The following is a 27489-nucleotide window of genomic DNA, read 5'->3' on the forward strand; positions in this document are numbered from 1 at the left end:
CCCTGATGTCTGTTTGTTTGCAAATTCTGTTAGAAAATGTAGCTCTGTTTCGATTTTGTTTTGATCACAGTGTGGACACTACCTTTCTTCCTGTGTCTGCCTGTTTCTATTGTGAGTCTGTAGCTTGTCAAGTTGGCTCTAGTTTTATTCACTTTCACACAAATCACGACTACAACGGCTGAGTATAACGACTTGATAACCATTCATGACCATTGACATCCAGCTCACCAAACCCTGACATTAGTGGTTCGTGGTTTGAAGCCAGTAAGCTTTTGGCTGTTGGTGGAGCAGGGGCATAATACAATAATTGTGGCCACCCTGGCCCACCCGTGGCAACAGGTCGAAGTGTGGTTGTGGTTTCACATAAGGGAAACTGTTTTTCACTGCAACATGGAGCGTGATTCACCCCTTTGTGAATCCTACAACACTAGGGTTGTAATGTGACTAAATAACTAATCCAAGCCAAAAATCGTTTTTGCCATCTTAAGCACTTTAATGGGAGACCGTCTACTTTGAAGGTCACAGCATTCCCATTTGAGGGACGTTTTACATTTTGCTGTGAGATAAAGTTGTAATTCTTCCCTGACCTCCCCATTGGCCACCCATCTCACAATTGCATTTGCCTTTTAGTAGGCTAAAATAATCTTTTTTTTTTTAAGGTGCCTGACCAATTAAACATGTTTTCTCTGTCTTTCTAAGACTGTAACCCTCGAGCGGCGAAACACTCGCGAGATTCAAATAACCAGAAACTTTACACTACTAAAGCATACAGGACATACATTAAAAGAAACGATACCACTAGATGAAAACGTGCTTTCGCTAGAGTTTCCAAGAGTTTCAAGAGTTTGTGTGGGGGTTAAACTTCAAACATGTGCTGTACACTTTGCTGTGTTTTCAATGTGCAAGCGGAGGAGTCCAGCTTTGGAGTCTGACACAATTGCATTAGTGAGTCCTGAACGCAAACGTCTTGTTACATGTGAGCTTATAAAGTCAGATAGAAGATTAATTCTATTGATTTTTAGCTATGGTTTATCCATAATAGCTAATAAAAACTAGCCATTATGTTCTCCTTGAGTTGCAAAATTGACTTGAATTGTGTTTTAACCATTTTTGTCATGAACTATTTTATGCAGTGTTTTTACACTCTCACAGTGCCAATGTAAAACTCATCAATATACATCCTTTCAACCTCTTGCTTCATTTAAGACTAACCTAGATATGGGAACCACATTCTAGCCTTTGCTGAAGAGTACCTTAATTTGCTTTCTTTAAAACATGTTGCTTTACAGGCTGATTTGTTTTGCTTTTACAAAGGTGTTTGTACTGTATGTCTGTAAGAGAAGTCAAAATGAAGAGAAAGACAGCAGATATAGCATCCCTCTTCAGTAAGAAACCAGCTGATTCTGAGGCACAGGAGAATGACGGGCAACCATTATACTTCTCTGTATGTGTACTAATTGTGCCTACTCTGGAGTGGTGGTGTTTAGTGGGCTAAAGCACTGAACTGGTAAGCAGAAGGTTGCTGGTTCGATTGCTGGTGGCTGTGGGTGTTCAATTCCCACAGCCACCACCATTGTGTCCTTGAGCAAGGCACTTAACTCCAGTTTGCTCCAGGGGGATTGTCCCTGTAATAAGTCACTGTAAGTTGCTTTGGATAAAAGTGTCTGCCAAATGCATAAATGTAAATGTACTCTGATAAAGTGGATATGTTTCACAGTAAATTAACTGGACTGATTGACGGGGCTCCTCAGTAAAGCCCTTTTCTCAAAGATAGAGTAAAGACCCTGTGACGACGAAGAGGAGGGCCGTGCCGGGCCGGATGCGGCAGTTCCGAACGTATCCCTCTCTTATTATCCTCTATTAGGGGGCGGCCATGCGCACTCACGGCCCGGCCCTCCTCCTCGTCACAGGTCTGTTCACACCAAGAATGATATCTATAATGATAACTATAAAAATAACTATATTAGTGTCCACACAGATAATATAAAGGGGCGATCCAGTGCTGGAATGTGTTATTTTGAAGAAGAGACAACTTTACTGCTTGAACGCTTTAAAGTTGGATGGATTTTGATTGGCTGTTAATGTTTTTTATCATTCATCAGCTGGGAAAAAAAAAACACTCTGAAAGTGATCCCAACGATATCGTTCCTGTGTGTCGTTATCGTTATTTTTGTGGACTCCATTATTCTCGTACCGTTAGAACGAATTTTACAACTTTATGGGTATAGATATTGTTATAGTTATCTTGGTGTGAATGGGCCTTAAGGTGATTTAATGCAAGTCTTGCTCTCTCAAGCTAATTGAAGGACCTGGATCAAAAGTTAGTTGTGGAATGGGGAAAAATAGTTCAACCCAGTTGCTTATCAATGAACAATTTAATTGCACCTTTTTGTCCATTCAGTGGAAGTGAATGGTGGCAGAGGCAAACATTCTGCATATCATGTACTTTTGTGTTATGTGGAAGAAAGATAGGGATAGGAATGTATTCCAGATTATTATTATACAGTTTTGGTATATAGTTTTTTTTTATATTGCCACCCCAGACTGATTGCTGGCCCCTGCCTGGCCACCCCTGTATAACATTTCTGGCTCCGCCACTGGACCTCCCTGATGTTCTAGCTATACTCCTTTTTGTGGTTATTTTATCTGAAGTTTCTGCAGGGAAAAAACATGCTGAGAGTTCCCAAGGCCAAAGGAGGATGAGTCAAAATTTGGAATCTCACACGGACATTGCCTCTAACAGGAAGGAATATACTCTAGTCTTATCAACGATTTTAAAGAACAGACATTAATTCTAGGATTTTATCCTGCAAACTTCACGGCTACAACTGTTTATTAGCAGAAACTTCATTCTGAGAAATTTCTGAAGGTGTACGGAAGAGATCGTGGCTAAAGAGAGCAGTATGAATTTCAACGCCAGAAGAGTTACTCTGCCCGCTATAACGCCTCTATGCTTACAGAAAAGGGTATGCATATTTATTATTTGCATCGTTTTATTTTGTACTCTTTTTCCCAAATGCTGTTAATTGGTTATGGGGTAATTCCTTGATAAATGTGAATGTTAAGACACTGTATATTCTCATTTAAGAAGAGCAACTTTGTCCCTTTTGCTTTATGTTTCACACTAAATTCTTACCTCTGTGCAACTACAAAGAAAAATACTGAACACAGTCTTCAATCTTGAGAGCTTCTGTCGTATTTTCCACATTGTGTAGACTTTGACGTACTAAAGTGTGAACAAAATCGAATACATGTATGCTTCTCATTATCTTAAATTCCTGTTGACAAAAATAAATTGTGCCAACATGAAGGGGAGTCCGGGGTTTGGTTGGCACACTTTTCGTTCTGTGTTGGAAATCAATTTTCAATTTAAAAGTATTTTATTGGCCTGATTGTGTTTACATACAGTATTGACAAAGCATTAATACACACAACAAATCGTGACAAGAAAAATAGAATAAAAAAATACTAAAATAATCGAAACCGTAGCAAATAACAAATAATAAAACATTTAAATAAATCATAATATTAGCAGTAGCAAATTACAATAAAATAAGTTAAATAAGTACATTAATAAAATAAAAGTAATACAAATAATAATAATAATAACAGAATACACTATACAATATAAAATAAAGATTTAACAAGACATTAATGGGCATAATAAAATACTGTAACATATGTACATAGATACCTCTTGATGTTGATCAAAGCAGTGATTTGTTTCTGAGGGTATCCAGCTCAAAAATGATTTTTCCTGCAACTGATGAGTGACTTTCCTGCCCCAGTAACACCTGCCTTTGTTCCACGTCTCCTGAACTGGAAAACTGTGGCATGAGGTTTGAGTTTGTCAAAGTATTTCTCTGTAAATTTCTCTTAATGAAGGAGAAAGTGTGTCTCTGTCTCGAAGTCACCCATGTCACAGTGAGCATAGATGCTCTATTTCTTCAGAAGCCATGTTTGTCTCTATCTGCCTTTTTCTATGGCCAAACTGTGATCGCCGAGCCTGTATTTGGTGAGGCTCCGTCTCAGTTTTGTTTCTCTGTGTAGAGATATTCTACAAGATTAAACTTTCTGTTTCAGACTCGATGGCATTCCGATTTACTTTGTTTACTTCCATTATGCTAATGGTCCAATTATAAATTGTTACTTTCTTTTATGAGTTCATTTATTCTAATTTTGTTTAGTTCAGCAGTGCTGGTCTAAAACTAACATTTGTTAGTGGGTTTTTGAGTTTCAGAGCCAGCTGACCAAGGGGACTAAACTTAGGCTTCAGCTCCTGTGTTTTAAGGGCTTTACGTTACAGTGTGTTTGGGGAAGTTGAATGGACATGCATCCAGTATTTGAGGAGATAGTTTTGAATATGTATAAATAGGGGGTATCTGCCCAGTTCGGCCCAGCATGCATTAGTAAATGTTCTTTGAACTCTTAGATTGTTTCTACAGAATTCTACATGCAGGGATTCTATGGCGTTTGTCCAATCTAATGGAGTGGTGGTGGCGTAGTGGGCTAAAGCAGAGAAATTGTAAGCAGAAGGTTGCTGGTTCGATCCCCACAGCCACCACGATTGTGTCCTTGAGGAAGGCACTTAACTCCAGGTTGCTCCGGGGGGATTGTCCCTGTAATAAGTGCACTGTAAGTCGCTTTGGATAAAAGCGTCTGCCAAATGCACAAATGTAAATGTAAATGTATCTAGAGTAATCTGCCAGACAGAGTGGACGCCAAACCTCACATCTCTAAAGAATAGGGATGTGCAAATCAACTAACAAGAGGTGCACCGATAGTAATTGGTATTGCACGTATCGAGCCGATACTGGGAGGTAAATACTCGTACTCGTTATCTATTTCATATCTCCGAGTATGAGTACGTTCATTTAATGATGTGATTGCACATGTGTGCGTAGTGCACTGTCCTCTATGTGAATGTACAGAACAATATGGATAAAATAACAAGCATGAATAACGTGTACATGTTAGCTGGGATACTAGCTATACCCTATTATTATATTTAATTACTGAAAACACTAATATTGGCAATATCATGATATCAAATGCCTATAGAATGGCATACGTTTACAAACACGAAACTTCTTTTACTCGGTATTGGCCGATACCCAAATCTAGGTACTTGGTACTTGTATCGGGCTTTAAAAATTGGTATCGGTGCATGTCTACTACCAACTTTTGGTTGCTTGAACAACTAGTCGATTAGTTGGTGTTATGGATAATAATGTATAGGCTCCGTTATGTTCACATGACCCCGATCAGACATGTTTCAGAGGGATATACAGATGCTGAGAGAAGCACTTCAACTGAAGGTCCTTAAAATGCAATTGGATGGTGATCCGACTTTTGAAAATCTAAAAATCAGATAGTCAGTATAAATACCATTGATAGTTAAATAACTGAACTGACTCATGGTTAAATTAAAGTATTTTAAAGCAATACGATCGCTTATGGTGTGAAAGTTATCAATATTAAAGTACTTTTTAACTATAATCTAACGCTTCCAGTAAGCTTCACGAGAGGGTGGAGATCACGCGGTCTCTCACGTGACATATTTGCGTTGCCATGTTACGGACTTAATCTCACGTTCTCCTCTCGGTTGAGGCATCCAGGATAAACACACAAAGAAACAGATCAATACAGATCTAAACCAAAACCAACGAAGCTTCAGAAGAGCGTTCCTCCTACTCAACTGTAAACAGCGCTGCTCTTCTGAGTGTGTCGCACGAGACTCAGTTCTCGCGTGTCTCACGTGTCAGTGCGATTACTTCACACGCATTATTCCGCTGCTGACCGGAAGGATGATTTAGAGTTAATAAAGTACTTAAATATGTATCTTTTTTGCACCAAACGCGATCGTGTTGCTTTGGAAGACATTAATTTAACCGCTGGAGTCGTATGAATGACGTTTATGCTGACTGTCTGTTCTTTTTGGAGCTTAAAAAGTCAGATCACCATCCACTTGCATTTGAAGGACCTACTGAGCTGAGATATTTTTCACATTTTCTGTGTTCTGGTGAAGAAAGAAAGTCATACACACCTGGGATATCATGAGGGTGAGTAAATGGTTTACATTTACATTTATGCATTTGGCAGACGCTTTTATCCAAAGTGACTTACAGTGCACTTATAACAGGGACAATCCCCCCGGAGCAACCTGGAGTTAAGTGCCTTGCTCAAAGACACAATGGTGGTGGCTGTGGGGATCGAACCAGCGACCTTCTGATTTCCAGTTATGTGCTTTAGCCCACTACGCCACCACCACTCCAGTGATGATGAGAGAATTACAATTTTTGGGTGAACTGTCCCTTTAATAGCATAGAATACTAATCGAGATTTCTCTTTTAGTGCATTCACTTTCAGACGGAAACCTCCTGAAGCGCTGATTTTTAGACCAAGGTAGTTGAAGTGTAGAGTGTGCTTCCCAGATTGAAGGTGTATCTGGCACCAGATCTTCAGATATAGAAGAAATGTATGTTCTAAATTATTTAGAGAAAGACCAGTGTTGAGGTTTGTTCCAGTAGCAATGCTAACTCATTAATCTTTAAGTTGAATAGAGTTGGACTGAAACTGCAGCCCTGTCTCACACTGCGCCCTTGAGTGAAGAATTCTGTTCTTTTATTGCCAATTTTAACTTTGCAACTGTTGTCTAAAGACATGGGCGAGCAGGACGAGAGCCTACATTCTCATAGAGGCCGATAGAGAACATACAACCTCTACACATATCGTCCGGAAAATGAGCAGTGCATGCGACAGTATAGTTACAGAGTATTACAGTCTTCATTTATATCAATGTTTCTTGACAATAAATGGAACATCATTGGACTCCGATGGTGCAATAACCGAAGAAGAACATTATAATTGTCAAAGTTCTTCACCCAGCCCATTAGTGCTTTGCATGCGTGATTTCGCCAACCCAATGGTGCCTAGACTTAGCGTATGCTTGCAGCTGTAATGGGAGCCAGCTGGTACGTGATAGCTGTGTCACCTCACTCCCCTGGCCTCAAGAGGCGCACTAGAGGCTGTAGCCTTTAGCTTCCATGCCGGTTGACACCGGTTTGAATCCTGCTTGGAGCAGGTCGAGTAGGACCGGTCCATCTTTCAAGTCTTCTGGGCTAATCTGATAGTCTTAGAATGGTTTGGTTATTTTTGAATGTGGATTCCAATTGACTTATATTATTTTGTATGTTTTTTTGATGAGAAATTTCTTTGAACAAGTTTTTTTAAATGGCCTTTCCATAATTGTAAGGCTTTTAAAATTATTATTATTTTATTTAGACTGTTTGATTTTCCCCAGAATTTATTATCCTTAATTCTCTCTGAGCTTATGAAATGCTGAACTTGAAATGAATACAATTAAATTTGCTTTGGCAGTGGCCCGAGTCACCCGAATTTTCAATGCAGGAAAAACCCTGAAAAGGTTACCCTTTTCTACCTGCATTTGGCTGGTTGGCGGGTGTTTATTCAAGCCCTGATCATGTCACGAGGAATCAAATTTTCCTTGATATTTTGACATGTAAGAGGTCATTGTACAAACTTCCTCTTTTCCTCCGAAAATGACATTTATTGTTTACACCCTGCAAAAAGACCAGCACTAAAGTTTCGTAGAAGCGGTAAATGGTCTGCACTTATATAGCGCTTTTTTATTAACCTTAGAGGTTACCAAAGCACTTTACACTGTGTCCCAATCACCCATCCACACTCACATTCATACATGCAAGGCGCTAGCCTGCCATTGGGAGCAACTTGGGGTTCAGTGTCTTGCCCAAGGACACTTCGGCATGTGGAGTCGTGTGGGCCGGGATTCAAACCACCAACCCTGCGATTGGTAGCTGACCTGCTCTACCATCTGAGCCACAGCCGGCCAAGTGACACAACATTACGTCAGAAAACTTGCTTTTCATTTCTCATTTTGTTTTTGGACATTACTGGTTAGGTTTGGGTGATTTAAGATCACATTTGCTTAGGTTTAGCTTCCATCCAATATTCAATTTAAAAGCCATATCTGATTATGACACCATTTCACTCGCTTTTGGAGCAAAACGTGTAATAAGGCATGTAAATTAATTTTGCTAAATTGTTGCCATAGTCACATAATGAGGTAAGTGAAGTTTCACATACATGGGAACTCATTCAATACTATTTAAAAAGCATCTCAGTTCATGGAGTTTTCTTATTAAAATAAGAACAGAGGCCCTTATACTGATCCTTGGGGAATGCCACATTCAAGCTGCATCTGAAATCGCATCCTCTCAGAGTATGTACTGCTTTACCCAGGATACACTGCTCGGATGGTAAAACAGTATGTTCTTTAGGTATGCATGCAAGTAGTATGAATAAATTCCTGATATACTCAATCCAGGAATGTGGGCATTGTCCCAAGACCTGAATATATGACGTAATAACAACAACAACAGAGATAATAATTAATGTTGGCTTTATTAAACAAGCATCATTTAAGCACAAGGAACATCTTTCTTGGTATATATAGCAGTTATAGTTGAGAAGTGCTGCCAGACTTGAGGTTTTCTGGCGTTATTTTCCAGCATTTTGATAATTGCACCTAATTTAGCTGGGCCCATGACAGATCCTTGGCTACGCCACTGATCTTAACCATCTGAAATTTGAACATATTGGGTACCAGGTTTGGCTTTTGAGTTGGGAGGGGCGTATCAGGTCTTTTGGAGGCATGGGATGGGCCGACCTGGACCTTTTGAATTCAGTAATTTTATTTATTTGTGTGCTCCCACTTTTAGTTCTCCATGTACGCTTCATATTATTATGTACTGTGAGCAAAATTGTCACCAAATGTGACAAAAAAAGGCCCTGAAATTCAAACGTAGGGGGGAAAATATGTTTTTTGGGAACATCTAATGTTGTTCTTAATTTTCCATTATAAGCCATTATAATTTTATGTAATTTTATACTGAATTAACTTTAAGGCTGTAGCACATGTTGCCTCAAATTGCTAACCCTCATTGACAAACAATTGAAAAATAGTGCAGACAAAACTTAACCTGTAACTGTAACCACACCAATATGGACAAAATTATAGTTGTTCCATCAAAGGAATATTCTGAGTTCAATATAAGTTAAGCTCAATCAACAACATTTGTGGCATAATGTTAATTACCACAAACATTTATTTTTACCTATTCCTCCTTTTCAAAAAAAATAAATAAAAAAAGCATATATCTAGGTTACATGAGGCACTTACAATAGATGTGAATGGGGCCAATCCATGAACATTAAGATACTCAATGTTTAGAAAGGACAGACTAATTTTCTATTCTGCATATTCCAAATGTTGTGTCACGTCCAGTTACACCACACAAAAACAAATGCTACCTGATCAATGATGTCAGTTAAAGTTACTTTAATATTTCATCCAATATATTAAGACGTGATAATGAGAGGCAGTTTATTAGTCAACCAAAACCGCAATAATATCCAGATAAAAATGAAGATTTGGTGCATAACTTTAAACAAGCCAGAAACGCACTGGGGACTCATTTTTGCACTAGAATGCTCTAAGTTTATGTATATACAAAATTAAGACTTTTATAGTCTGTATATTTACCAGATGAATGGTTTTGTATATATATTTTAGTTTTAATTGATACTACTAAGAGATGACTGGGAAAATCAGGGGTGGCTTTAGACTGATTTGTTTCCTATTTGTTGAATGGAAAATTTGTAGTGTCGGGTTGAGATCAGATGTACTCTTCTTCAGCAATAAATTGTGGTGTTCCGCAAGTATCCCTGTTAGGGCCAATTTAGTTTTCTTTATATTGTATATTGTTGGTCCGCTTGGTTCTGTGATTCAAAAATACAACATTTATTTTCATTGCTATGCAGATGACCCGCAGTTATATTTTTAGTTGAATCACAATGATCTGACTAATTCAAATGTTCTTCCAGCATTTATATCTGATGTAAAAACTTGGATGGCATATCATTTTCTTCAGTTAAATACTAATAAAACAGGAGTTCTTATAATCATGATATCATAAAAGTCAGATTAAGTCAGCACTTTATCAGGTTGTCCAAAGTATTCAGCGGGTAGTAAAAAAAACGTGGGTGTCTATTTTGAAACAAACACATTAGGAAGTTAGTTCAGCCTAGTTTTTATCAGTTAAGGGACATTTCCAAGATTAGACATGTCTTGAGTTTTAGGGACACAAAGAAGCTTACGTGCTTTCATTTCGTCACACCTTGATTGTTGTAATTCACAGTTTTCAGTTTTAAATCAATGCACCTTAGCACGGCTACAATCAGTGCAAAATACAGCAGCGAAACTTTTGTCACGAGCGAGGTCTTTTAATCATATTACTCCAGTTTTAGCTTCTTTGCACTGGTTAATAATTCATTTGAAGGTTGATTTTAAGATGTTATTAATTATGCATGTGTCAGTACATGGTTTGGCACCAGAATATTTAGCAGATCTTTCAAGACCTAACGAAACAGTTACACCTCCTTGTCATCAACTGTTGGCTGTTTATGAGGGTGACTGAACTGTGACAGAAGTTTCATTTTTGGGTGAACAATCTCTTAAAAACAGCAGTTTCTTAGATTTGCTAAGATTTGTAAAGAGGGGCTTGTCAAGACTGTGTGAATAGGTAGGTGGGGCAAATCTGGTGACTTTTCCTGCCTCCCTCCCCCTCCTCCGGTGTGTGTGTGTGTTTGCGAGAGGGATTGGCCAGAACCATGGTGACATACAGCAGTGGAAGCTGCAACTGAGCTTGCTCTCTCTAATTACCTTAGTTGCAGAGAGAGAGAGATGGGTGAGAGAGCTTGCGTTTATGCTTTATGTCAATTCAACTCTTCAAAATGCTGTGCGCTCAGCCCTTCATAAGCTGCACAGCGAGTCCCAGATCACAGCCTTGCCTGCCACCAAGCACAGTGGTAAGTTTTGACGAAACACCAGTTTACTCGTTTCTGCGTGTTTTTTTGCGTAATAAATGAATGAATTCTGTTAAAAGGGGTATAAACACTGCTCTATTTCATTGTGGGATCATTTCAAAGCACTAAAAGCTGATGGCATAATACCAGATCCATTCTAAAACAGCCCCAAAAGGACTCTGGAATGAAGATTTGGAGGTAATAATAACATCTACAGCTGATCGGTAGGTTTGAAGGTTTGCTGGATTTGAGGTATAGCAATGAACTCCTGCATTTATAAAAGGTTACATTCATGACTTCAGGTCAGCACGTGCCTAAAGCACTGGCTGTCTGGAGTTTGAATGAATGGGTTGTTACATATATAGGGCATGAAGTGAAATTTAGTTCAATATGTCCCCATGGGATGGTGGAGTTTCAAGAGTGTCTAATGATCAGCACTCGGAAGATAATATGGCTCATTGCAGTGTGGCAAATTCACTTGTGTTTAAACTGCATGGCAGGGCTTTGTATTAATGGTAATGTTCGAGATGGCATTCTAACATACTACATAGCACACTGATGAACAGTCTGATTCTGGAAGTTAAAATCCTATTTATTTTGTCCATAGTTGTTAAAGGGATAGTTCAGCCAAAAATGAAAACTGTCCCAAGTGTGTATGACGTTCTTTCTTCACCAGAACACATCTGAAGAAAAATGTCTCAGCTCAGTAGGTCCTTAAAATGCAAGTGAATGGCGATTTCACTTTTGAAGCTCAAAAGATCAAAGACAGTCAGCATAAAAGTCATCCGTATGACACCAGCTGTTAAATGAATGACGTCTAAAGTCCCACGATCGCTTTTGCTCTAAATCATCACTTCTATAAGATGCACGAGAGGGTGAAGATCACGCCGTCTCTCGTGTGACGTATTCGCATGGCCATGATACAGAGGTAATCTCACATTCAGGATAAGCACACAAATGCACCATTGTGAGTAAAGAAACAGATCAATACGGATCTAAACCAAAACAAAGCTACTGTACAGTGTTCCTCCTTCTCAATTGTAAACAGCGCTGCTCTTCTGGCTGTTATGCACGTGCCTCAATACTCACATGTTTCAAACGCCAATGCGATTACGTCACGCGGGTGTGATTTAGAGTTAAAAAAAAAGTACTTAAATATGTATCTTTTTCGCACCAAAAGTGATCGTGTCGCTTTAGACGTCATTAATTTAACAGCTGGTGTCATATGGATGACGTTTATACTGCCTGTCTGTGATTTTTGGAGCTTCAAATGTGAAATGGCCATTCACATGCATTTTAAGGACCTACTGAGCTGAGATATTTTTCACATTTTCTTCAAATGTGTTCTGGTGACGAAAGAAAGTCATACACACCTGGGATATCATGAGGGTGAATAAATAATGAGAGAATTTTCCTTTTTGGGTGAACTATCCCTTTAAACAATGGTATATATGCTTCTGCTTAAACCATCAGTCTGCGTTATTTCAACTCTGCGAATTATGCAACCTTTTTTTTACTCATTTTTTGCCATCTGACATCTTGGATCAAAACGGAAATAAACATAAGTTTCAAACAACTAGATGCTGCCTCCTGACTTAAGCTCATGTGACAAATATGTCGAAAACTGATGTTTCAGTCGTTGATTGTGAAATGAATGCGTAGTTTCACTTTGCAGTGAATATTACAGTGCAGCATTTAGTAAATGGCAAGTGTGTATTCTATTTCGAACAGCCCATTTTTAGCACTGGAAATATAAAGGCTGTTTTGATTTATTCCCTGTTGTGTCACAGGTAATCAAAGTGTACAGTGAAGACAACACCAGTCGTACTGTGGAGGTGCCCACTGAAATCACTGCCCGGGATATCTGCCAGCAGTTTATACTGAAGAATCACTGTATTGATGACCACAGCTGGACTCTGTTTGAGCAGATCCCTCATCTGGGCATCGGTAAGCTCCTCTTTTCTGATTGAATTAGTATATGTATGAGTAGATTAAAAAGGATTTTGCTGGTTTGATTGAGCATGGGGGGCAAATAAATGTTATGGATTGAAATGTTGTTGGCTGTAAACAAGGTACAGCTGAATTTTATGCAATCAGGCACAAAGGGGCCATTGAAAAACTTGGCCGCAGGAATATAAAACTGATCATCATTTGGACTGGTATGAGAACTTAGAAACTGAGCTTAAAGGAATAGGTCATCCAAAAGAAATCTGTCATAATTTACTCACCCTCATGTCATTCCAAACCGTTAAGACTTGCTTGCTGCTGTGAAACACAAAATGAGATGTTAGGCACAACGTTAAAGACTGACAGTCTCAGACACCATTCACTTTCATTGAAAAAATATACAATGAAAGTGAATGGGGACTGAGACTAACATTCTGCTTGAAATCTCCTTTTGTGTTCCATAGAAGAAAGATATGACAAATAAATACTGAAAATATAATTTTAGTTTTTTAAAGCATAGTTTTGCTTCTGATCTTAACACTTATAAATGTATAAACGAGTGGGGTTTAAAAATTCTTGGTAGGTGACATTCTGAATATAGAGACATTTTGGCAAACTAAACATTTTAGCACAAGTAATTCAAGAGACATGTTTAAGTTTGCTATTATAATCTACAGTTTAAAAGAAAATAGATATGATTTAAAAAATAATAAGTACAAATTTGTATTTATTAATTCATTTTTAGATTAATAAAATAATATCTTAATTATTTTAATACATTTTAATTCTTTTTTATTATTATTATTTGCATATTTTCTATAAAATCATCCTAGAGGACAAAAAACATTCCCTTGTGCAGTCATACAGGAGTGCATTTATCAGCATTTTACAATGGCTTCAAACGCAGTTTATCCAGTCCGGTACAGTAGAGTTTGAACTATGTTTAATAATTTGAGATTTTACTGGCCTCATTTGTTTCCATCTCTGAGCTTCACCGTGCCAGTGCACTGTGGGTTTGACAGATTAATTATTAACATACTTTATAAAAATGATACCTTGATAATGATTGACCTTCAATAATAATGAGAGAGATGTGTGGGAAGCTCATTATTTCACATTATCATTAAATATTATTGAGCTCCTGCAACCCTAAAAGCATGTTTAATGTCTGCATGGAATATATCTGTGTAGAAGCAGCCAAGCAGAAAAGTTAGACTCCTGTTATCTTATACTAATTAATTCCCATAGCAGAACTGCAATGAATGGCTCGATATTTTCAGTTTGAAACTGTGTTAACATTTTGGTTATGATCTGGTACGCTAAATGATCTGGTTTTGGATGTCCACATACCTTTGGCCATGTACAGGGCTGGACTGGGAAGACAAATCGGCCCTGGATTTTACATGGCAACTGGCCCAAAAGTTGTTGAGCGTTGGGGTGAAGAGTGTGGGTGTTCGCTGTCCTTTTCTGCATATCGCGGCAATGTTTTGTGGTCCGTTCTTCATAACGCGACGGCTCACTTCAGCTTATCACGGCACGTTCAGCACGTTTCACGGCCGACCCAGCAGCCCGCTCGGTTCTCCCGATGGCCATTCCGCCCCCTGATGGGCCCCAAAGTTCGCCGGGCCACCGGGAAAATGCCCGTTATACCAGATTACCAGTCCAGCCCTGGCCACATAGTGTATCGGAAGATAAAAGTATTGAAGAATATGTTTTGTCAGAGCAAAATAAGGCTGTACGGCTCATTTAAAAGATGAATGAAGACAGCGCACTTGTGTTAAACTCCAACAATGGTTACCTACACGATAAATAGGCTAATGAAAGTGGCATCTTTAACGTCAGGAGGACTAACAACCTGCTTGAATGCAGGCAGACAGATGCTTGTAAATGCTTTGGCATTATTGCGCCACTGGTTAATGTGTTTAATCGCTGCTTCATAATCGGCATGTGGCTGCAACTCATGAAGAGAGAAGAATGTGACAAAAATAATGTACTTTCTTTCTTTTACCTGTACTTAAATTCCAGCCTTGAGGTTTTATAATGATTAACATTACATTCCACTTTATTGTTATTGTACAGAATAAATTAACTACAGTTAGCATGCAATCAGAAGTGCAAATAGTAACATAGTATATCATGGGAAAGTGCATACTTGCAAATCGGTATAGTGCAAGCGATCGCTGTTTCCCTTGAAAACTTCTATTGAATGGTGGTGGAGTGGTGGTGGCGTAGTGGGCTAAAGCACATAACTGGTAATCAGTAGGTTGTTGGTTCGATCCCCACAGCCACCACCATTGTGTCCTTGAGTAAGACACTTAACTCCAGGTTGCTCCGGGGGGATTGTCCCTGTAATAAGTGCACTGTAAGTCGCTTTCGATAAAAGCATCTGCCAAATGCATAAATGTAAATGTACAGCTTCTGTACAGCGTACCATCCACTTGCATGGAGTGGTGGTGGTGTAGTGATCTAAGCACATAACTGGTAATCTGGTAATCAGAAGGTTCCTGGTTCGATCCCCACAGCCACCACCATTGTGTCCTTGAGTAAGGCACTTAACTCCAGGTTGCTCCGGGGGGATTGTCCCTGTAATAAGTGCACTGTAAGTCACATTGGATAAAAGCGTCTACCAAATGATTGGCAGACGCCGATGTAAATGAATGGTCAGGTACAAAATGCAATATATTAACATTTTGGTTATGATCTGGTACGCTAAGTGATCTGGTTTTGGATGTCCACATACCTTTGGTCATGTACAGGGCTTGACTGGGAAGACAAATCGGCCCTGAAGTGTTTCTTTAACTTTTAGTCTTGTTAAAAACACATTTTTAGACTCTCACTTGTTTATTTATTTTTGTCTACTGACAATGTATGAGCAGTACATGCGTCACAGGAGATTAATATCTTTTTTGTCCTTTCTTTCTTAAAGTCATGATGATTTCCAGCACATCTCCAATTATGTTTGTGTTACATATAATTCTGTGGTGGAAATGACGCTCGTAGAAATAACGTTTTTATTGTTCCTTAAATAAATAGCCAACAGCTTTGTCTTATAGCTAATATTTTATATATCCTGAAACAACACAATTAAATGATATATTCTCACTTTTTGCATAATTTGGCAAAATGACATCTTGACTGGAAATGACGCATAGTCAAATATTCTGTTCACAAGTGATATTTACCTTTTCTTCAAGGATCATTTGTCTCAGATTTCATCTTAAGCATGCTCTTCACTCTCCACTTGGTAAACAAGTACACTAACTTTTGAAAAACTTTATTTGGGAAAAAATTTTTGGTGAGGAGGAACATCCGTGGGACAGTCGAAATTTGGAAAAATGAACAGAAATAATTTTCACACATTAAATATTGAATTTGTTTGTTTATTTCACTTTTTATTTAAATGATCATAGTTATAAACATGAAATAGTTTACATTTTAAAAACAGATTTTCATAGTTTCAAATTGAAAGCCTGGGTCTGGGACACTCACATCTATACATAAAAGACATTTGAAAATTTCCACAAATAAATGATGAAGGCCTGGTGAAAAGTTTCCAAGTCAGTTTTAATGTGACCTTCATATAACAAACAGAACAGTTGAAATTTGTTAGGTTTTATTTGCAATATATATATTTCTGTTGCCGCCTGTTTATTAGTTCAATAAGTCACTTAAGGGTTTACAGTATGTTACAGTGATTTTACAAACAGCACTTACCAGTAGTTCAATCGCTGTAACACAAGAATATGATTGGCATGTGAGTTTTTAATGTTTACATTCTTTTTCTTTGATGGGGAAATTTTACTGTGTATAGTAGGTCCTGTGACTAATCACCATTTCTCTTACGTATTTGACCATTTTGAAAGATTTAAAGGTATAGTTCACTCAAACTTTTAAATTCCCTCATTATGTACGCAGGTGTGTCTGTCTTTCTTTCTTCACCAAAACACATTTGGAAAAAAAATAGAAAAATGTCTCAGCTCAGTAGGTCCTTAAAATGCAAGTGAATGGGGATTTCTCTTTTGAAGCTCCAAAAATCACAGACAGTCAGCATAAACATCATCCGTACGACTCCAGCGGTTAAATGAATATCTTCTAAAGTGACACGATCACTTTTGGTGCGAAAAAATATAAATATTTAAGAACTTTTTAACAATATTCCAACGTGAGGGTAAGCTGCACGAGAGGGTGGAGATCACGCGGTCTCTCGTGTGACGTATTCATGTTGCCATGGATACAGATGTAATCTGATGTGCTCCTCTCGGTTGAGACATCCAGGATAAGCACACAAATGCACCATTGTGAGTAAACAAACAGATAAAAAGAGATCTAAACCAAAACTAACCAAGCTACTGTACAGTGTTCCTCCTCACTTGTAAACAGCGCTTCTCTTCCAGCCGTCACTCACGTGCGTCAGATCTCGCACGTGTTTCAATTGCCAATGCGATTACATCACACGTGCACACCGCTGCAGAACGGAAGCATGATTTAGAGTAAAAAATTTGTATCTTTTTCGCATCAAAAGCGATCGTGGTGCTTTAGAAGACATTCATTTAACTGCTGGAGTCGTATGGATGACGTTTATACTGACTGTCTGTGATTGTTGGGGCTTCAAAAGAGAAATCACCATTCACTTGCATTTTAAGGACCTACTGAGATAAGATAGTTTTCTTTTTTTCATGATATCATTTTCATTTTTGGGTGAACTATCCCTTTAAATGTTACATGTGAGTATGAGGTCATAGGACGCTCTTAATTCATGAGTATCTATTAAACTGACGTTTCAATGTGATTTCCAGAGAGAACTATAGAAGACCATGAGTCTGTTATTGAGGTGCAGTCGAGCTGGGGCATGGACTCAAGCGGCTGCCTGCACTTTAGGAAGAATCACGCCAAATACGAGTTCTTCAAAAATCCTCTTGTGAGTGTTCATTTGTGTGTGTGCTGTCCTGATAATGTACAGTTAATTCACTGGGAAGCAGAGTTTTAGACAAAAAACTGCAATCGGAGCAGTATTTATCTCATCTCGTGCTGAAGCTGAGCTGAATTGTAATCTGGTTTTGTCTTTTTGTCATTACAGGATTGTTTCCCAGAGCACATGGTGTCCATATCGAGTGAATCCAACGGAGTCATGAACCACTCACAACTCATTCAGGTGCCTTTGTCTTTTGGTGCCACTATTGCCACAGAAATTACTCACTTCACCTGTCAGTGGATAAATGACTTGTTGTACCCTGAATTAGCCAAACTTGAGTTGTCCGATATTTCTCCTGCAGACTTTTCTCAGCTCCAGCTCTTGTCCTGAGATTCACGGGTTCCTTCACGCCAAAGAGCATGGCAGGAAATCATGGAAGAAGTTCTACTTTTTGTTAAGAAGATCAGGATTGTACTTCTCCAACAAGGGCATGTCCAAGGTTGGTACAAATCTGTCAAATAGCATCGAGCAATTTGCAATGCAGGACCTGCTCTTTGGTGTCTCGTTACTTACTTTTCAGCCTGATCTCATGAAAATAACGTAACCATGGCAACACTTTTGCAAAACTAAATGACGTGCATTATTTTGCATTTGGCTGCAGTTTCCCAGTGAAATGTCCTGCGGGGGGAACCAAAAGCGAGTGAAATGGTGCCGTAATCAGACAAGATTTTGATGAAGGTTTTAATGAGTAGAACATACCTCCCTAAGCTTAAACTGTAACCTACACCTAACCAGTAGTGAAATCAAATCAAATAAGAGTTAAACAACACAGACATTTTTCCCTAAACCAACACCTAAACCTAACCGATAGTGTCCAAAAAGCAAATGCGATGTGAAAGCACATATTCTGAAGCAACCATGTCATTTCGTATAGTTTATTTGACACTTTCGACTTACGTGTCAGCTTGCGTGCTTGGCTGGGCTCAAGTCCAAAGTCCAACACTCTATCATGTGATCTACAGCAGAAGTTAATCACATTGGAATACATGTATAAATGTAGGTGGGTCTGTAATGAAAGTGTTAAAATGTATAGCTTTTTTAAATGATGCGTTGGAGTAAAAGTGTTTTCGATAGCATAACATAACGAAACATAAGTGTACATAAAATCATAATCAGTTGTTATAGTCATGATTTGTGAAAGTGAATAAAACACATAGTTGTTGTAGCGCCTCTAGTGGTCATTTCACCAGGAAAATGCGATGACACATAAAAGCCAGTTTGCAAAAATGTAGTTATAGTGACGTTCATTCTATGACACTAGGTTGTTATTTTTAAAGCATTAGAGGCAAAATTCCCATGTTGCGAGAACTATTTGAAATATCCGCTAAACTAACATAACATTAACAGCAAGGGCTGGACTGGTAATCTGGCATACCGGGCATTTTCCCGGTGGGCCGACGCACTTTGTGGCCAATCAGGGGCGTACTGGACATCGGGAGAACCGAGTGGGGCGGTGCCGAATGGGCCGCGATAAGCTAAAATGAGCTGCCGCTTTATACAGAACGGACCACAAAACGGCACTGCGATATGCAGAAAAGGACAGCGAACCCCCCCTCCCCCAACAACTTTTGGGCCAGTCGCTATGTACAATCCCAGGCCGGTTTCTCTTCCCAGTCCAGCCCTGTTAACAGCTAGAAAAATAGCTAATTTAAAGCACATCAAATGAGTGTATCTCGTTCCATTTTCAATTTTTTTGTAAATAAAAATAAATAAATGTTTATTGCTAGAAAAGAATAAAATCACACAAATCAGGGACGTAAATGTTGGTATCATAAGTAATGATTAATTAGTGTTATATTTAGTTCATTAATTGACTTTTCTGAGGGTTGCACACCGTTCACTGTTCATTTGCTGAAGAAGAAAAAAAATGTATAAAGTTTTCAGACCTTATTTTGTAACTGATACACAGAAAGTGCCAGTTAGTCTGTGAAAACTCTCCACCTTCTGATCTCAGTGCCACACAGTCTACAGGGATTAGCTGTAATTGTTCACAATACCACTTGCTCTAACTTATTAGAAAGTGAACTACATGTCTAAAATGTGCCTTGAGTTGTGAGATTCTACAGAATTTCTGCTGGTTTATATAACAGGCCAGTTGAAGTTCATTCAAGTTTTATCACCGTAACTCTTATCAGATGCAGCCTTGTTACTCAATGTGATAGATAGATCTTATAGTGCAGCTTTATGGAGCTTAGCTCATTCAAACTGGTAGAGCCGGATTTGTGTAACACTCATGCCAAGTGTCGAATCCTTCACAGTCACACAACAGGTGAGCTGTGTACCTGCACTATACTGTGCCATCCAGCTCAGTTCCGTTTCATTTTACCTTTTTTGTTGTGTATGAAACAATAGAGCTTTTGTTCAAGATATACTTTAAGAGCACCTCGCAATCGATTCATGATATGAGGGAGTTTCTTCAACGATGGGCACTTCTGGCCCAGATTTTTTAGAAAATAAACTTCCTTAAAACAGACCTTTCATGCACTCTCAAGATTAAGTTGTCTACTTACTAACAATGTCTAACAGAGGTTATATACATGCATCACAGAAGAATTCGGTAATTTTTTTTTAACCAACAAATGTAATTTCTAGCCCATCTCAAATTATGAAATTTCTCTGCTAACATTCTGTGGTGCAAAGTTGGTGGTGGAAATTACAGTGAAATATTTGGAATAAAACGTCTTGCTAAAGAAAATTAAATAATATTTTTTATTTTTTTTAATTTCACTTTTTGCATATTTTGATATTTATCTTAACATAAGAGATGTACACTACAAAATACTACAAAAATGTCAAATAAAATATTTAAAATGTTAGTGGCAAGTGTATTAGTTAGCAGAAATGCAGTTGAATTTCCACCACATCTATACAGGTACATTTAATTGAATTGGCACCTCTAATAATGTATTGTGTTTAAACGAATTCTGTGGTAGGAATTACTTTTAAAAATTTGGACATTCCGTTTTGGAATTGCTATTTTGTCTTGGTAAGTCTAATTTAAAGCATTCTATGCATCCTATACACACACAATTAAATCATATTTTCAATTTTTTTAATCATTTCACAAAATTACAACCTATTTGTAAGCCCAATAAAAATATTGTACTCCCATGTGATCTTTAAACTTTATTAGTTTAACTTTGTTTGCAAATGTATTTGTTGTAGTGAAATTGAATGTGCCAAAAAGTTTTTTTATTTTACTTTTCAAATTCTTTTTATGTATAGATTTGACTGTTTTAGCCTAAGGATTATAAATAAATAAATATTATAAATATATTAAAGTATAAATATACTAATTATTACATGTGTTTAAATGTGCATATTATTATCAAAACAAAGAGTGAAATAAACATACCATTTAAATATTTATTGTGTTAAAATAAAAATAAAAAGTGTGTGTGTGTGTGTGTGTGTGTGTGTGTGTGTGTGTGCGCGTATATGTGTGTGTACACACACTGTTGTTGTACATTGTTAGTAGACAATAAACTAGTAAACAAAAAAAATTATTTGTTTTTTTAAATGTCTACAAAAAACAAAAGTGCCCATAGTTGAAGAAACACTCAATTGTTTTTGTGAGTGTGTGTGTCAAAAGGGGAAAGAGTTCTGCCAGTTTGTGAGCACACACCATGGTAGTCTAGCTTATTTGTCTGTCTCTCTGTCACTTTGAAATGAGAGAGGTGAGGCGTATAAAAGTGAGACAAAGCCTGGCTTTGTGCGGGGCTCTTACTTCTCTTTCACTTCTCTCTCTGTCTGTCTCTCTCTTTCTTTTGCCTCGCCTCACTATTGGTGTTCTTGAGATAAAGCTCCTGTCATTGCAACACGTTTTTGTGCTATATCTTGCCAAGGATATGCATATTACACCCTCCCTGTTACTGAGCGGGCTGATCTGTTTGGAAGAGAATAGACCAGCACTAGTTTCTGTGTGAGCAAGCAGCACTGATTTAAATCCTGGGCTAGAACATTCTGGAAAACATCTTAAAATGCATCATTTTAAGGTTTGAAGCTGAGATATGTTCTTAAGAAAACTCACTTTAAATTAGCTTTGATAACTAAGTAAAATATAGTGCTGAATTGTATGTAAATGAGCTGCACTAACACAGTCTAGAGACACAAAGTGAATTGAATTTCATTTTAGTTTTTATCAAGTAACTTAAAGTTGAAGTGTGTCATTTCTGCTCGAAATGTTTCAACACAAGGAATCTAAAACAATTTCAAACAGGTTTCCCAAACACACTCTCTGTCTTTCATTGGTCAAACAACCACACAGTCTCGCCCCATAACACATTCGTGAAATCGCCCCATAACACAGGCATTAGTTGTGCAAGTATTGCTTTGTTGTGCTGGGTTGCGTTTCCTGTTCAATGACTTAACTCACTGCTTAACCACCATAGTACGATGAATCGTTGGAGAAATTAACTAGCTAGTCATGACTGTTTCCCGCACATCCATCACTCGATGTCACACAGTTGGTTTAACAATAGAGAGCTGTTGTTAATGATGTCACACAGGGAGCGGAGTAATAGCTTCTGCAGATATACAAATATAAAAGCCATTTACACGTACACCTGAAAGTCATTTTATGCACGAAAGCTGCATGCACTGTGTAATGCAACTGATAAATTGCACTGTAATAGTGGGGTTTACCTCTACATTTGACTTCAGTTTTCCCCTGACGCACTTCAGCACATGTGCACTATTCAAAAACATCCATCCATCCATCCATCCATCCATCTTCAACCGCTTATCCGAAGTCGGGTCGCTGGGGCAGCCACTCCAGCAGGGGGCCCCAAACTTCCCTATCCCGAGCCACATTAACCAGCTCTGACTGGGGGACTCCGAGGCATTCCCAGGCCAGTGTGGAGATGTAATCTCTCCACCTAGTCCTGGGTCTTCCCCGAGGCCTCCTCCCAGCTGGACGTGCCTGAAACACCTCCCTAGGGAGGCGGCCAGGGGGCATCCTTATCAGATGCCCAAACCACCTCAACTGACTCCTTTCGACGCAAAAGAGCAGCGGCTCTACTCAGAGCTCCTCATGGATGCCTGAGCTCCTCACCCTATCTCTAAGGGAGAAGCCCGCCACCCTTCTGAGGAAACCCATTTTGGCCACTTGTACTCGCGACCTAGTTCTTTCGGTCATGACGTATATTCAAAAACATAAAAAATGCAATTTATGCGTTAACAGAAACACATAAATGCCACGTTCTCCAACAGAGTCCGTGTGTGATAATGTGCTCTCGCTTAACAGGCTTTAATCCCTTAAATGGCTGCATTCGCGCTCACATTACATTTCAGTAAAACCCTGTAATAAGCCATTTCTTTTTATTCAGATGTTGACAGATGAAAGATTTAGAAGCCTTAGCAAACTGAAATGATGTAAACGTAGCAAACTAACAAGGAACTCTGCTTCTAAACACAGGCATAGAGATGTACGGATTCGGGAGACACCAAATCGTTGAACTATGTTTGTAACGATGGAACTTGTGACCATAGTTGGCTAATGATGCTTTTGGGAAATGCACCCCTGGTCGGGATGCTCAACCAAACACAGCAATGTTCTGATAGCGCCACAGAAGAACAGGATTTACATTTATATTTTGGGGAAATCAACCTTCAAATGGCTTACTTACATACGTATTTGTTTCTGCATATTAAGCTGGTATATGGTACATGCACACACTTAACTAAATAGAAATGAACTTGGTTTTGGAGTTATGTTTAACTGTCGGATCATTCTTATATTTTCTTATCTCAAGAAACCCAGGCACCTGCAGTTCATTGCAGAGTTCAGCGACAGTGATGTCTACACGTTATTATCCGCAAGAAAAGTTTATGGTGCCCCGACAGACTTTGGCTTCTGTGTGAAGGTAAATACATTAAATCACTTCATTATTTTTACCTCCACATTTTTTAGGCTCAAGCTCTTTTAATAATTCATACTGAATAATACACAACTGCTGCACTCGAGGTCAGTGTTACCAGAGGGGGTAGTTGGTTTTATAATATATTGAGCCAAATTAAGTCCCAGATTTATTGTTTAATGTGGGTCAATAAACCCGCAATCAAACAATCTGTCTGGCTCCTTATCTTTCATGAACTTTGTAATGCTTCTTCAGCATTACAGATGTCAATCTCTGGTCAGATGTATGGAAACTTTGGTGAAAATATCTATAAAAGCTTGCTCTGAGAAAATTTCTGGAATTTACATTTTTGAGTGAACTATCCCTTCAAGTGTTGATGTCTCTTTTCATATTCAGGCAAGTAAGTCGAATGCTGCACGTGACCTGAAACTGTTGTGTGCAGATGACGAGCAAACAAGGACATGTTGGGTAACAGCCATGCGCCTCTTCAAGGTGACAACTATCTCTCTATCTCTCTCTCTCTCTCTCTCTCTTTCTCTCTTTAAAGTTTTTCCCCATTATATTCCCTGCATACTCACATACATATGTTCACATATTCACATACATATATTCACTGAGTTGCCTACTTAACCCTATAACACAGTATGTATCAAATATGAAACAACGTTTGACAGCTCCTGTTTCACTCTCTGTTTATGCTGAAAAGCAAATTATAGCACCATTTTGGATCCGCTTCGTGCTAACGCGCCACCATATTGGATCATTGGTCATGATCCCTTTCAATAACTTGAAATCAATAGTTTTATATTTCTCAATCATTTTTATTTAGCTTATGTCATTCACAATACTTCATAAGAGTGTAGTTAATTCCCTCAATTAAATCGGTAAGTACACAGTATTGTACCTTTTTGTTTTTTTGTCTGATTTTCAAATGCATCTCGGGGCTGGTTGGTTTGGTTCATGGCTTAGAAATGTTCAGAAACCCATATGGGGGAAAAAATGAATGGGAAAAATACTTCCAGAACCAAGATGGCTAAAACAGTGGGCTTGCATTGTTGCGCTGGCAGGTGAATTGACAAAAATGACTAGTCTTAAATATTTCTTACCAGCCACGAAACTGCATTTTGCGTTCTTTTTAATGAAGCATGTATATTTTTGTCTTTCCTTGCATGTGAGTGACAAACAATGTACATCAGTGTGTCATTTGTAGTTTCATTTACAAGCTAGTTTCCATCTCTTCCTAAAACTGCACCTGTCACAAAAACATGAACTCATTTTGAATTTGTTCCTGCTCTTTTTGTTTGTCTGTTCTCAGTATGGCGTGCAGCTTTACCAGAACTTCAGTCAGCCCTATCAGAAAAGTTCTCCAATGGTGAGCTACAGACACACTCTTTCATCACATTTGTCTGAAACGTTACAACCAGCAAGTGAGGTCCATAATCCGTCATGTATGTTTAGCACATCAGAATGTTTTAACAAAGTGATTTACAGTCATACAGTAGAAACCAAGCAGCACATCTGAGCCAAGTTTCCGCATTCATTAGAAAGAATTTCATTGTTTTAAGCAAGAATTATGTTCATGTGGGGAATATATTGCTATCTGTCTTTAAATATACCCAACTCTTTCACAAGCTGACCCTTGAATTACCATGTCCAAATATTTCACCACATAAATTAAAAAAAAAAATTTGCATGATTTTTTTGCATTAAGACATTCATGCCATCCATCAAATTTAATTGTGTAATTTTTAATAGAATTAAATTAAATCAACTTTTATTAAACAGTTTTATTTTATTTTGTTAAAGATTGTTCTATTCAATTTGATTTCTTGTGTCTGCAGTGGCTCTAAAAAAGGAACAAATCCAAAAATCAAAACTGTTTGTCAACCAGTTGTCCTGGTTATTTTGCTATGGAAGACAGTTCTTTGAAGTTCGGTTAATTTGAAACTTTCAATTCGGAAAGAATATTTAGTCATATTTTTTTTTTTTTACTAAATAAACCCCAAAAGGATGCTGAGGAGGGGCCTTGTATATTCATTTTGGAATCTTTCTTTTGCCATAATGACAGGATACTGTAAATTGTTAATTAATTAATTGGTTGTGCATGACATAATGATTTGCATTGAAAATGCGTTATTAATAGGGATGCTCCGATTCCGATTCCGATACCTGGAATCTCCGATACCGATCCTGACCTGATACCGGTGTTGTTGTTTTTTATTTGTTTGTTTGTTTTTCAAAATCAGTTTAGATTATCTATTCCTCACTGTGTGATGCTAATTAGGGGTACTCTCTTATATGCCAAGAAACACAAACCTTTAACTACACATTATTTCAATAAAAATGTGAAGTCTATTAAGAAACACTTTATTGTTAACAAGTCTACTGGATAATGTAGCAGCAAAACTAACAGTAATTCCAGTATAAGTCTTCAGTAAAAAAAATTGAGTCTGGACATATAAAGGATTCAGATCTCTTTTGTTCAATTTTAGTTGTTCGATTCAGTCCACTTTTCCTTCAGTTATTTTTTGGCACCCAGTGAACTTAAATATTGTTATAATTTGTAAACAAATAATAATAAAAACACATTATTATTATTATAATTATTGACTTTTAGAATTTTAATTTACAACAGTTCAATATTTCATTCATGCACCTTTAACTTTAAAACCCTCTGGCTTTTATTTTGATGGTCAGATCACTCCAGGAAGTCCTGTAAGTGTCTGCATGTGGGCTAGTTCACAGAAGTTTAATTCACTTCTTATTCAAAAGCTGGTGAAATGCTCCTCCTGGGCCGTTCTCAATAAATGTTATAAGTGAACAGAACTATTGAGCATCTACATATGAGATGTTGCTCATGTGTGGCGCTCACAAATTGTGCCACAAATTGTCCGCTCTGAGAGATGAATATAGCCGCAAGCGCATAACCTGCACGTGCTATTTATGTTTGTCAACAGAGTTTGCAGCATTTCTAATGCTCTGGCGCTGCGTATGCATATTATATATTTACTAATCGCCTTTTGCGATTCACAAAGCTATCGCAGGACTTCAAGTGGCTTTGAATAAAATGCATGGGTCATATATACTACTATAATAATTATTTTATGTAATTTTTTTGAGCTTGACACTGACAGTGATGACCATGACTAACACAGAGTATCGGATCCCCGATACCTGATCCGTTAAAAACGTCAGTTTCGGAGTCAATCCAGGTATAGGATTGGTGCATCCCTAGTTATTATGTAAGATTAAAGAGACCATGGACTCTCCAGAAGTAGTGACTTCCACCCAGGGCCGGCCCAATCCTTTATGGGGCCCTAAGCAGAATTTGATTTGGGGGCCCCTCGGTACCGCCAATATGATTGAATATTGTCAATGCTTGATTATTCGCACACTATAAATCTAACACACCCCTTATCAATTTTATTAGTTGTAGCTGTGTTGCTCACAACATACCAATGTCTGCTTGGCATGATTTTACCCTTCTACGGTTTTAAATGTAACAGTAGCACACCTATATTCAACTCAGCTGGGTCAACTGGAGGAGCTGCTGATCCATGGTGTAGGCTGGAAGTTGCTAAGGGGGTAGATGTGACATTGATCCCAATGACCACAGAAGTAGAAGGACCTATAAGGAAATTACATTAATAATTATAATTAGAAATATTAATCTCAGGATATTCTACAGTAACTGAGCAAATACAAAGGCTACTGTGCTATTAACTTGCCACATCTGCTGAGGTTGAAACAGACATGGAAGGAACAGTAGGATCAGTGGATGTACATGCTGGGAAGTGCTCCTCA

At 38.1% G+C, this 27489-nt stretch overlaps 1 protein-coding gene across 3 annotated transcripts in view; it reads left to right on the top strand.

Annotated features, from left to right (window-relative positions):
- The window catches only part of LOC127659355 (growth factor receptor-bound protein 14-like), an 85676-nt gene that overhangs the window by 47981 nt on the left and 10206 nt on the right, over positions 1–27489 (top strand). For all 3 annotated transcript variants that reach the window (XM_052149138.1, XM_052149136.1, XM_052149139.1), the window contains 7 exons: positions 12699–12855; positions 17652–17773; positions 17933–18007; positions 18129–18266; positions 23581–23691; positions 24082–24177; positions 25001–25057. In XM_052149138.1, the coding sequence (XP_052005098.1) occupies positions 12699–12855; positions 17652–17773; positions 17933–18007; positions 18129–18266; positions 23581–23691; positions 24082–24177; positions 25001–25057 (756 nt within the window). The remainder of the gene's footprint in view (positions 1–12698; positions 12856–17651; positions 17774–17932; positions 18008–18128; positions 18267–23580; positions 23692–24081; positions 24178–25000; positions 25058–27489) is intronic.

Source organism: Xyrauchen texanus, chromosome 18 (genome assembly GCF_025860055.1).
Source record: "Xyrauchen texanus isolate HMW12.3.18 chromosome 18, RBS_HiC_50CHRs, whole genome shotgun sequence".
In the NCBI taxonomy this organism is placed as follows: Eukaryota; Metazoa; Chordata; class Actinopteri; order Cypriniformes; family Catostomidae; genus Xyrauchen; species Xyrauchen texanus.